The following is a 14053-nucleotide window of genomic DNA, read 5'->3' as shown; positions in this document are numbered from 1 at the left end:
CAAACAAGAAGCCCACCCGGTTTCCAAGTATTAATGAATGAACCTTGACTGAATAAAAGCAACATAGGCAATCTCTCTCCTAATTCATGAGGTCCTTGCTCAACAACAAAACCCAAGAGCACCAGCAGCTCCCAATCCCTTTCTCTGCTAAACCACCTTAAGATCAAAAAGTAGGCAGTTAACACTGACATGACTATAAATTCAATGCATTTCCTAAAAAACTGAATTGATAAGTTCTTCCCTAGAACATTATGCCTACCATTTTCCCTCATCACCTTATTTACATGGTTCTTGTAAGACAAATGGTTTCAAGAAAAGAAATAACCATGTAATACACAAATACTGAAATACATTTAGATAAGACTAATTTCAAGTTCTACCATCAAGCATGAATGGCCAGTTACATCAAATTATTAACTCCATAAGCTGGCGTAAGAATTTCAGTTCGCTTGAACTTCTAAATAGCTGAAAAACACAACACCTCAATTAGGAACAGATAAACCACCCAAAACTAACCTTCTGCTAAGGTCAAATGAAGCCCTACCAAACAACTGCATGATAAAGTTTCCCACCAAAGAATCCAGAAAGAAATAACATATTTCAGCTCAAACCTCCCGATGAGGAAACAGATGTATTTGGAATTTAACCAAGTCCCATAACAAATGGAAAAGTCAGAGAAAGGATGTCAACAAAAATTTTTGCCAGATCCTTTATGGAAACTCATGTTTTTATGTAAAGCATCATCATCTGCAGGTAACAGTAACATTAAGAAATTAAAATAACAAAATATATTACTAAATCATTATTCATTTGTGATGCTCTTTGAATACTGTCCAGATATGAGCATCTTCAATGTCTATTGAGTTTCTCACTTTTTGACATTTTCAAAGGAACATTTCCAATCTCTCAAAAAGGAGAAACTAGCTGACCCCTCTGTAGTCTTTCAACAGTTCTGAATCATCATCTACCTTGTCACAACTTACCAACCATTTCAAACCACATATCTGTTTTACCATTAAAAAGCAAACAAGTGAGCATTTAAGTTCAGTAGATTTTAAATATATCTACTCCCACTCTCTCTCATTAACTGATTTCAACTGTAAATTTGCTTTAGTTGCTTTAAGAGGGGACTATTAACTACATAGAGACAATGTTATTTTGTGTGTCAAAATGACAGCACCAGTACTCTTATATTTAGTGAAACTGGATTTGTCAGTGTTGATTAAACAGAGTGCATTAATGGAATTCTCTTTTATTTCTATTTTAAATTGCTTCTGTACTTATACAACTGTATTTTATTCTGAAATACTTCACAGGCTAACAGAAAGGGTCTGAAAAAAACCCAAACAAATCTTTAAACCTATCCTGAAGAGTTAAGTATTTCAAATAATATAGGCTATCAGAAACCTTTACAACAAACCCAACAATAGCACATATTATATATATCATTACAAATCTTCATACTGCTTGGGAGAGGGGGCATTTACATACATCTCTTAAAAACACCCATAGAATTATGAAGATCTGCTCATGAGTATCCTTTTCTGCGTATTTTTACAAAGGAGCAACAACTTTGAGACCCTTCAGAGCCACAGATAAATAATTTTGTGTAATCTCAAGGAATATGATTAACACTGAATTCAACTTCACTCCTGTGGATCTTGGAACCTCACTTGGTAGCAGCCAAGACTGAGAAACTGCAGTCTAATATTGGAGTGAATAAAGCACACACACAACATTTTCCTTTGTGAAGAAAATGGTACATAATGGAGCTTGAGAGACTGAAGGTTAATGAAGCTAAGTTTATTATTTGGAAAAATCAAATCTTCAAAAACAGATAGACAGAAGGAATACATAAACCTCCCTACTTGCACTGCCAGATGCTACAGCAATTTCTGATCTTACTGTCATGGAAATGAAAGGAATACAAATAGTAGCTGGCTATTTAAATTGTGAGAACTATTGATCAGAGCTTCTTGTGATCTACTGGAATATTGCATAAAGAAAAGGTTAGACCAAATATTTTCCTACTTTTTGTCCAGCATTGTTGTTGACAAAGGATAAATCCAAAAGACAAATAGGAATACATCCTGACCAAATTATTTGCTGAGTTATAGTAAGAACTCATTGCAAAGGAAAGTAAGATCACTTCTTTGGAGAACACCATTTCCCAATGTAAATAAAGCTAACGGAAGTTATATCCTACTGAAAACATGATACAACCAAAATTTTTTTTTTTGTTAATGATAAAAGATTGAACAGCATCTTTAATTTCAACTATTAAGACTGAATTCAACAGGAATCAAATGTACTGTTATATTCTTTAGACAAAATACAGGAAGTCAAGCAGTAACTGAAAAAAATCCTCTCACCAAATATACCCTAGATCACAGACATTAATGCTGTAACTGACAGTTATGTTTCCTCCACTGTAAAATACATAGGTATAAGTGAAGAAACAAAAAATGCAGAAAGCAAGTAATTTCTCCTGTAGGATACTACAGTTTCTGCACTACCTGATTGTAATTGCCTTTAAAACAAACTGTGAAGCAATCTCAGAAAAGCTAACCAAAATCAACTCTTGCCCTTGAGAAGTGACACTTGATCCTTCCTCTTTCACCATGTGAAATACAATTAGGATCTCTCTTGCAACTTCTCTACTGAAACGATATTTTACTGAAGTACATGACAGAGATTTGGATCACCATGCTTTATTTATGATGCTAAGTTGATCCAAGCTCATACTGAAAGGAGCATGAGGATCTTTAACTAAAAGCTCTTACTTCATCCATTGAGCTTTAGTTGTGGAGCTCAAGCTCAAGCAGCATAGATTTGCCAAACAGTAGAAAAGCCAATCCTATATCTGCCAAGAGCCACTCGGGCCTAAAACACCAGCTGAAATAACAGACTTGGTAAACTTATTTCCAGTTACTCATCAAGTCTAATCCATACGTTTTGGTTTTGTTCTGAAAAGGAACTACACATCTAACTGCAGTTCTACTTCAGAAAGATTTGTTTGCAAATATCAAAAAAGTTGAATTTTCTGTAGCAGAGAAATGACTCAACATTGATTTTCAACATTTTTGTAATGTCTTCTTTCACTGATGAAAAGAAGATGAACTTGTAGCCTGTGGGAAGCAGTCTCTTTCTACTGCAAAAGAAACACATGTTTTTATTTGGTTTATGTTTTTATTATTCCAAAGTGGTAAAAGACAAGCCTCTTGCTAGCACTGCTCAAGGGTAAAACCCTGGTATTAAGACCTGTAAAGATGCTCAATGGACCAGTGAAATATCTCCAAGAGACACTAAACAGTGGCTTACTTTCCAGAGAAGCTTTTCAGGATAACCTGTATGAGTACAATAATAGAGAAATATTCAGAAAAAATGCTTCCTAAAACTACTAAAAACAAGCTAAAATCTATGAAGATGGCAAGAAACCCACACACTTCAAAACCAATACATTCAAAACATGGAAAAGATACATCATTTTAAGCAGTAACAAAACAATCAAATGAAAAACAAACAAAAAAACCACAAAGAAACAAAATAAAATAATTAATGCAAAAAACCTATACTTGTTAAAATGTACAGCAAAGAAGGAAAGAAGGGAGAACCTGAAAAAGCTCCTCTAATTAACCATTTAATGTTATTAATTTTCCCCTAGTTAACTGCAACTTACTCCAGAACAAGGAAAATACACTCCACAAGAAATTACACTACACTAAAGTACAGCACTCTAAATTCATGGGTTCTGGAATAGCTTCCTTGAATAGACCTGTTCTTCATCCAGAATTCAACTAATAGATGAAAAAGAGCTCATGTTTTCTACATTGCTTCAGGGGAATGAATGTGGACATGTTCTCCTTGTGCAGGATTTGCAACCAGCCATAGCTGAGAAATGAAAGCTCATGAATTCATGCATCATCAGCCCAGGTAGTTTGAAGAAAAACAAAATGAGGTTTGTGTCAGTGACAAACACACATTTGCCCAAGCATCTCATTTACACTATGCAGAACACCTAAAGTATATGATAGAAGATACTTAAAAGTATATGATAAGGCATGACTACTTCAAATTCTGAGACCACTTCCAAAAAGTCATATTCGCTCCTCAATCTGAAAACAGGGAAGCAGATCCCATAACAAGATCCCCTCAGCCTGCCTGCAGCCAAGAGGCTGGGGTGCAGGTATGGTCACAGACTCAGTTTCCCATGCCCCAGGCAGATGCTTAACTGATTTCTGCAAATCCTCCATTACCTAACACGGGTTGTTAACATTCACGATTCTTCTGCATCACCATAGTAACAAAGCACGTACATTTTAAGGTGCATATGGGGGCTCTTCTAGAGGATGTGTCAAGTTGAATACACCTAAGACAATATAAGGTATTTTAAGCTAGCCTGTTCAGTACAAATACAGAAAGCATCAAAGTACTGTGCTAGAGATTATCACAAGACTGTTCAAGCAGTGGTTACACATCCATTAAAAAGTTTTCTGGAGGCTGAAAGAAGTAGAAAAATGAAGCAAGATTCTGTCAAGACACTTATGGGTCTTAATGCATTAAAACAACTGCGTAATTAATAATGGCTTGATTTACACACACTAACTTCTTTGGGAACCACAAAGCACAACATAGTAAAAGATTTAATGAACACAGTTTACCTACAAGTTTCCCCACCCACCCCAACCCCCAAAAAGAGGAAAAAAATATCCAGATAGAAAACATAATTCTTTTCTTTTACTCATTAAGAAACGAAAAATCAACTGGTATTTTCATGTCAATGAGAGCAGCAAGTACCTTGCACTTACTGGCCTGAACTATAACACAATTCCTATAGGATACATGAGGGACACCACAGAAAACCCAGGCTTAATGGCACCCCTTACATTAGATAGCTGCACAGCAAATAAGCCCATACATTGTTAACAGTCTCAGTGGCACTCTGTGATTTGCCACATTGTGATGCATGTGTCTAGCATGCATGGCTTCTCATAACAGATGCTATTACTGCCTTAAAAGAACCAAACCAAAATAAAGTTCAACATAACAAATTTATTATTCCCTCAAATAAAATTATCAAAAAACTAGAGAGGTTCTGAACTGGTGGGGGAAAAAAACCCCAACACTAAAACTCCAACTTTCAGATAATGATTAAGAAAATCACATTAGCAGAAAGAATGTAAAAAATAGCATGCTACAAGTCTGGATGCAATTACAGTGATATTACCAACATTTGAAATGCTCACATAGTCGAAATCTGAAGATTAAAGACTAAAATCAGACTAAACGGAAGAAACAAATCAAACAAAAAGCCCGTAGCAAATGTGTCAGAATATTGTTTTATTTTTCAATATTAGTATTTATAGAATTTTAACACTTACTAAGACACAGTCTTCAATTACACAGAACCACCTCTGCATGACCAGAAGACACAATCCTCTCTGGCACAGGAGAAGTAAATGAGGCAAGGGGTTTAAAAAAAAGAAAATTGGCCATTTCCTAATATTGAAGGTCTGAGAGCAGAACCCAGGCAATCTGATTACAACTATGTATCTGTCTTATTACCAAAACCATCAAAATTCATACATCCTGGCCACATGGATTTTATTTGCACAAAAAATCTCAGTTCTCAAACCCAAAAATTCTCAAACATTTAATTTTACAATTTTGCACTCCCTTGGCATGCTCATTATATACAACTGGTACCAGCAATCAATTTCTTCTTAAAAATCTTCTAAAATTAGAGACAGCAATGCTGAAAGTTTTTTGCATCATCAGTAGCACAGTCATACATCTGTAGCACAGATCAGTATCATTTGAATCACAAGTGGAACTTCTAATGAGATAGTTAACTACCCCCTGAAGAAGGCACAAACATACCTGTCTGAAGTCTATCCTACTATGAAACTTCCAAATTATTGCTGACCCTATAGCAAGCAAAGACCAGTGATTATCAACAATAATTAGGGCTTACAAACATATAGCTTTGTTACATAAGGTCAGCTCCATATATAGATTTAAAAAACCATCAGGATTTCCCATTTTAAATGTACAAATCTCATCTCTAAATCCTGAATTAGCTTCTTTACACCTTTTAAAAATGTATTCCTGTTCAAGGTTCAACATATATCAGCCTCAATCACAGGCCTCATATTAAGACATGCTGTACTGGGATCCAGAATAAGCACACCATGCACAGTAAGGAATACCCAGCGCTCAGAATACTTTATCACATCTGAGAGGTTAAAAAGTTTCTAAGAAGCTACATAAAAAATCCTAAATCAGAGCAGGCATTGTACTCCCACCTTTCACTACCCTTACTTAATCCTTTCAAAAAAGGCTAAGGAGAGAGAAATCTCTTCTGCCCTCAAGGTTTATACCACTTCACCAAAACAGTTCTGCACAATTTCTGTAGGAATAAAAATGCCAGGCAGGAATCCTCACTGACAGCTACATCTTACCAGTTCTGGGGTTATTTAGAGAAGACAGTCAGTCTCAGTTATTTTTAATAAACTTGGCACTAGATTTCAGTAATTACTTGTTTCATTAATGAAATTTTTGATGCTTCTTGTTGTTACCTATGTTTATTGACAACATTTGACTTTACTTAAAACTGAAATAAATCAGTTTCATTTTTGCTTTGACAAACTTCAGTATCTCAACTAACCAGCAGGAGTCAAAGAAAAAGAGTGATTGTTAAGAGCTGTCAGATCATCTTGAAGAAGGCTTATTAATTTATTACTATTTTCTGGAGTTTTCAAAAAAAACCTCAAAAAACCCCAACTCTTCCATAGACTTTAATGACACCTGCTCTTGCAAACCATTCCAGTCAAAAACTGGCTCACAAAACCATTCAAGCCAAGCTTTTGGGACACAGCATTCCTTCTGGTATTCTGAATAGGTGAGTGTTAAACTTGCATTAGCAGAATTAGACTTCCTTACATAATTAAAACATTATGAACAGCAGTAGTCAAGACACAGGAATGAATACATCTGGTGGGGGGGGAAGAAGAAACAGATGCTATACCACCTAATTTTTAAGATGGTTTAGATGTTTCAATTATACACATTTGGTGAATTCTTGCATAGTGTACACATGAAAAATATATCCTTCTGAATGGAGGTTTGGTATCACATAGCAGTGCAGAACGGAACACAGTAATTGATGAAGTTTCTATGGCCTGTTTTCCCTGTTTGAATTATTTACTGTCATATGACATTGAGTTCTTACAGAGAAGAATGCTTGTGAGTGGTTTCCTTTCAGAGATAGATTAATTTACTGTCATTATAGTGGGACAAAATTAATAATAGTAATAATAATAATAGTATCACCATCATCATCTGTTTTCCCCACCTTAACTGGGGCATTGGGAGTTAGCGCCTGTGTGTAGCAAGTGAATTGTTATTTAATCAGAACCACATTTATAAACAAATTCTAGCACTCAGAGCACTTAAATGCAATTTTTTTTTGTCCCTCAGCATATCTAAAGGCTTGCAGGTTGCTTGGATTTTCTTCCTTTTCTTGTTCCTATGTAGGAGAAAAATTAAAGCAATGAATATAGACAAATTAATATCTATTTTTAAACAAATTGATATCACAGATATCAGCATCAACATTACTGTAAAGATAAGCTTGAAAAGCTTAGAAAACACATGCACTTATAAAATGTCTGCTTACTTTTAACAAGTTTAAGTGCTGCTCAACACCACTGCAGTCTTATAGATTGATTCCTATTACAGCTTTCAGGTAGGAGAGGTGCTGTGCTTAAGCTAGTATAACATACCATAAAATTTTTTACCATATACAAAATGTTACCACTTTATGAATGAGAAAAACCACGGGCAACAGTAACAGTCAAAAGATTTGACTAGAGCACAGTCTAAGAATTAACGAAAAAAACCCCAAATTTTACTTACAGAGTACAAAAAACCAAGCACAACAGAAGTATATATTGCTATTGTCTTAAGTCTAGAAATACATGGCAATACACACCTAGTGAAGTATTAGAAAGTATAAAAAAAGTTGCAAATGTGTTTATATCTTACTGTATTTTAATTTGGAACTTTGTTGCACATTAGTTGGCCATAATTAGATACAAAACAATGGATAATGCTTTCAGAAAGAGGTATGAATATTTTCAAGGGAGAAGGGAGGAACAAACTTTATATTTTTAGGGAATATTAAATTTTTGTTTGCAATCAATTCCAGTTATTCAATAACTGTGCAAACTCTGCTAGCTTAAATTTACTTGCTGAAGTGTTTTTGCACACTAGAATGGAAAGGAAAAAAAGAGACATTTCCTTCTCAAAGCAGCCATAAAGAAACTGGGATCGTGAACAATATGGCAACTTCCAGACATATTTCAAATTATTTAGAGTAACATGTAACATCTTGTAATTGAGGAAGAAGAGTAAAAGGGAGAAAGCAAACATTTAACATTTGAACAACAATATTTAAGACAACATACACTCTATGTCATATCATAGTCAGTCTTTTGGAATCAGCAGAGTAAAAACCAAAAAAGACAAAATTATTTCCTTTGTCTCCTTTTCAAATTTGTGTTAATACTCTGAAGAGTATTTTTTATTTCTGGTGTTCATCATAATTCCATTAAGTCATCACCTATACAGACAGTTTCTCCAGATACACACAAGAATGGCTAAATAACAAGCAAAATTGCCAGCATTTACCCCCAAATGCACCAGGATTACCCTCAGCTTTAATCCTGTGACTTCTGATCCTGTCAGGATTTATTCTTTTCAAGAAACATCTTTACTTTTAAAAATTACGCTGATGTCCTCACAGTCACTTTAACACATCAAGAGCATTACAATTTAAGTGGACAAACAAGGGAAACACTCGGCATTCTTGAATTCAAATATTACTGCTGGCTCCACTTGCACTGAAACATCCAAAAGCATTTTTTCTGCAATATCACAGTAATCAAGGACTGTTGCTAGGGTGAACCTTTTTCTGAAAGAAAAAAGTAAAAATACCCATCCCCCCCTCCAGCTGACTCTGAGATTATGTAACATGCAAATTCAGTTTCACCTTCAAAACAGTGTCATACAACATAAAGCCAAACAGCAAGAATCAGTTCATAAGACTGGAAAAGCCTCCCAAGGACTCTATAAGCAACTTTCCCTCAAATGAAAGTATGTTAGAATTGCAGTGATTTAATATAATCAATTGGGTTAGAAAATCCTATCCTCAAAAAAAAAAAAAATATATATATATATATAGTTCTATTTACAAATTCCTTTCATTGAGGGATAAAGAATTTCAGAGTCTATATATGCCCTAAACTGCAGAAAGAAATTTAACCTGCTGAAAAGTGTTAAAATCCTCAACTAGTAAGCCCAAACTAACAGGCATTACTTTCTATGGTACAATTTAACATTCATCTTTCAGTATCTGGGCTTGTAAGGCAAGGTGAATACAATTCTGAAGTACAAACAGCATTTTCATCTATATTAAAGGAAGACATGAATAAATACCTTATTTAAAAATTTAGTTCACCTTTACTTTTTCAAATCAACATTTGATGTTTATAGCATCATAACCTGAGGTTATTAAGCACACATCATTAGAATATACTGTGTTTAATTTACAATCTCTTTAATTAAATTATCCAGGAAAATGAATATAGTTATGTGGTAAAACAATCAGCATGTGACAGTCTGAATCTGTAAGAAATACAATATGTAAAAACAACTGAATACGATTCAAGAGCAGTAGCATTCCCTGAAACAAAAAGTGGCCACCTGCAATACAGAGGAAAGTAAACAAGCCAGTAAAGCAGTGCTCCTACTTTTCGATTGCAGCAACTACGACTCCATCTTAAGCCTGTCATCATTCATCCCCACGGAATGAGGGCTACACAGCACAAAACTATTCTGTTTTCCCCAATACTGAAATTCAGTCACATTTCTAGACAGCAATTCAAACCTGCCATCAAAACAGGAATTTGGTGTAGTGCTCACTGACACGACTCCTTTAACATTATTATATTCAGTTGCATGAGTAGCAAATTGACCCATGAGTCCAAAAAATCTACTTATTCCTTCATTTAAAAACTGATTGGTTTTGGGAATATATTGTGTTGATGCTGACCACTCTGACTGCAAAATATCACTGAGGAAGAAAAGGATAAAATTATCTGAGGTACAGAAATACTTTCATTTAAGTAATACCTAACTGACAAATACAATACATCATTACAAGAACAATGTAAAAATCATCAATGAAAACTCATCCGTAGTAATCAGAACTGTGTATGTTCATGATATGCATATGTTCATGATCGAGAAGAAACCTAGTAGTCCTTAATGGAGCTTCTTAATTAATCTTTCCCACCACCACTGAGAATTTATTATTAACTGAGGTCAAACTCCAGACACCACTAATATTTATATCTGACTCTGTAAAATGAAGTTTTATAAGCAAAGAATAATGCTCAATTACCAGAATATTCCTGTTAGCTACAATGACACAAAATGCATTGCAAAATATCCGTATTCACTCTTATATGCTGAAAGATCTGTTAATGAGCTCAAGGCCATTGATGCCATCAATTCTACTGATAAAATTAAACACGGTGAACTTCTAATACATTAATTTCAATCTGCAGACCCTGTCTTATTTTCACTAACAGTTTATCTATCTGGCATTTCAATCCTATTTCCCAGCCATTTGAAGTGACACGCTTGTGCTATGTGCAAAAGCAGCCAGAGAGAAATTATAACTCTGGCCACACCAAACATGCTGTCAAAAAAAGCAAAGCAACCGAGAAGCATTTTTCTTATTTTATTTCTGATATTTAAATACAGGAGGTAAAAAAAAAAAAACCAAAAAAACCATTAATTCTTTAAGAAAAAGCATAGTTTATAGTGCTTTGTAAGGGTATTTATATAAGAACACATTTCATTCTATAGCACCACTGAATAAACGCAAAGCAAATACTGTATATGAACTTTCCTTTTTTTATTAAATAAAGATTTGTAATATCTCTTAGGCTGTACTAACAACAAGCCTCCTCTACTCCATGGATGTATAATTAAGGATCACCTCTGTGTAATTTGTTAAGATAATAAAAAAGCATACTCATGAGCAATGAACATCACCATTTTAACACTGGCAACCACAAAACAGCTGCATAAAAAAAATACACTGTCTACTCTGCGGATCCTTCATCAGTAAATTCCACTGTGGGATTTTTAATTTTCAATAAATTTAAAATCAAAGATAATACAGTGCCCTCTAAGTAATTTATACCATATTAAAAACATTCATAGTATTCTGATATTTCAGAGGTTTCTTTAGCCATGGCATAGGTTAAGGAGAAAGTACGATTGCTAATCTGCTGTAAAATTCTCTTAGTAAACAGACAGAAAAATGAATAGCAATGTTGATTTCTATCAATTTAGTTGTCTTCACTGTCACCTGTATAATAGGCAACATTTTCAGATGCCTAATTAGGTATGACTGACTTCCTTCTGCACCATGATGTTTTGCAGATGTAAGGCTGTATTGTTCAATAAAATGTAAATTACTCCAAATGGATTAATTCTCTGTCTTGAAAATACATTCATAATAATGAATTTGATTGTCAGTATTCTATTTTTGACACAGTATTCATGAAGGGGACAATATTTCAACATTTTCTGAATAAAACTCTTCCTGGTTTAAATGTAAGATGGTACAGCGAGAAGGTACTTCTGAATTCATGCTCCTTTATAGGAAAAGGATAAACATAAACCATAAAAATAAGCCTGTCTCGTCCCTCCACATCCCCCTTTACAGTGACTTCCCATGCTCGCAGCCATAAGCCCTCTTTCTGCTGCCCTCTTCGATAAACCTGCCGGCCTGGCTGCCTCTCCCTTCCCATGCAGGTCTGATCTTCGAGGCTGCTGAATGCAGACACTGTACTGCACTGTGAATGGACAGCCAGGTATTTTATGAATGGAGCTGATCACGTGTTCCCAGCACCTCCCCGAGCTGATATTTCCCACATAACTGTGTCAACAAGCAGCGAACAGTACATATTAATACAGCAGCTTCTGGAGACCTTCCGCCGCCGGCCGCGGGCCGCAGGCCGGCCCTCAGCCCGGGAGCAGCCGCTTCGTGCGCTCCGCAGGGCAGGTTCCGCCGCAGGTCAGCGGCGGTGACAGCAATTCTTTTTTCGCAATTTTTTTTTTTTTTTTTTTTTTTTTTTTTTTTTTTTTTTATGAATGGAGATTGTGGTATGCAAATGAGAGCGATTCACAAAAAAAGGAAACATGGCGGCGGCGGCCCCGGCTGCCGGCCCCGCGGGCGCCGCGGCGGCTCCCCCGGCCCGGCTCGCCCCGGCCCGCTCAGCGCCGCGGGCGGCAGCGCCCGCGCCCCGCGCCCCGCCGGGCTCCGCTCCCCGCGGGGCCGGCCCGCGCCGCTCCCCGGGGACCCGAACGCCGCGCTTGCGGAGCGCACGGGAAGGTGCGCAGGCTTTGCTCAGAAGTAGGCAGTGAAATGGGAAATCCATCTTTCCTGCCGGAGGAGCCCCGTCGGCACTCTGCCTGTCAGCTCGGCTGCTCCCGGCCGCTCACCGCTACCTACAGATACAATGGGCGCAGCGCTCCCTCCCCACCGCCATGGCCGCGGCCGTCACCGCATCATTCATAAAATAAGACCGAGCAAACATCGACATCGCAAATCGTAACGCTACGGCTCGGAGACCGCAGCAATCGACTTTAAACTTCCCGACCACAAGAAAAGTTTCAAAATACTTTATATTCCTATTTCAAAGCCATAAAGAACTCGGATATTTTCTGACAAACATTTACCGTCTCCGACCCGAATGTATTTCAAAGACCAATTACATGCAGGAGAATACAGCCGCACACACACACAATCTCCTCTGGATTTCATCCAAACCAGTCAGAGCAAAAATATTAAGAGATCCCTTTCCTCTCTGGGGGGTGGGGAGGGGGAAGGGAAGGGGGGAAAGTCCCAAGAGCTCATTAAAAGAAAAAAAAAAAAAAAAAAAAAAAGAGAAAAAAGAAAGGGAAAAAAGAGCTTTAGGGTAGGTTTAAACTGTATTTACACTGACTGACTCATCCAATTAAAATTCAGGAGCAGTTTCCTGCAGGATGAAGCTCCCACACACTAGTTTCCATGTGAAATATCTACAAGTAATAGGATTTTATCAGAGGTAGTAAGTGCCGACACCTCTCTGGGCATTTCAGACCTATCCTGCCCCTCCAAGGCACCATCGTTACCTGCACCGTTTTCTACCGGGCTTTAACTAAATCAGGCTTTTCTGGCCAGCGGCTAGTAGCCCTTCCATAACTAAGCTCCTTCACAAAGAGGGAGCTTCTGGGCTTCCATGTACGCGAGCAGAAATGCGCAGTCCGCGCAGGGGGAGGACAGCACACGTACGTGCGCGGGCAAAGGCCCCGCGGGGCGCGGAGCCGAAGGGACGCGTCGAGCCCCATCCCCATTCCGATCCCGGGGCGCAGGGGAGGGGGAGCACCGCCACTTACTCGTTAGAAGTCGCCGTCTCTTCGCTCATTTTCTCCTCACCACGATCCGACAGGCACACGGAGCAGCACCGACGCAGCCAGGGCGCAGCCAGAACTCACCAGAAACTTCACCATTGTTACCCCCTGTCTGCCGCCCCCGGCCAGGGCACGGGCCGTGCGGTGAGTAAGGGAGGGGAGGCGGGGGGAAGGAACAGGAGAGCGGTCTTTATCCTGGAAACCCGAAATCCTGATGTCCGGCGGTGCAGCCTTACTTCCCCTATCGTTGGAGACGACGATGATGATGGTGGCGATGGTGAAGCAAATAGAAGCAAAACCCACGGATCTTCTGATATTGAGCTGCTCCCAGTTAGAGGGGGATAGAGTTGTGGAGACAAGGGAAGGCTCCCCGCCGCAAAAAGCTGCACCGCACCGTCCTCCCGCTGCAGCTCATCTCCCGCTGCAGCCGCCTTCGTTGCTGCCCTCCTCCTCCTCCTCCTCCTTCTGCTGCTGCTCGGCCGCCTCCCTCCCTCCCTGCCCACCCGCCTCCCGCGCACAG

General features: G+C 38.0%; 1 protein-coding gene across 1 annotated transcript in view; it reads right to left on the bottom strand.

Annotated features, from left to right (window-relative positions):
• SPRED1 (sprouty related EVH1 domain containing 1) overlaps positions 1-13753 on the bottom strand; it is a 55968-nt gene extending 42215 nt beyond the window's left edge. Inside the window, exon 1 of the mRNA XM_021539295.3 lies at positions 13519-13753. Within this exon, the coding sequence (XP_021394970.1) occupies positions 13519-13547 (29 nt within the window). The 5' untranslated portion in view covers positions 13548-13753. The remainder of the gene's footprint in view (positions 1-13518) is intronic.
• Positions 13754-14053: the final 300 nt, after the last annotated feature.

The sequence above is a fragment of the Lonchura striata genome, chromosome 6 (assembly GCF_046129695.1).
Source record: "Lonchura striata isolate bLonStr1 chromosome 6, bLonStr1.mat, whole genome shotgun sequence".
Taxonomy (NCBI): Eukaryota; Metazoa; Chordata; class Aves; order Passeriformes; family Estrildidae; genus Lonchura; species Lonchura striata.
This window is presented reverse-complemented; position numbering and strand designations above follow the sequence as displayed.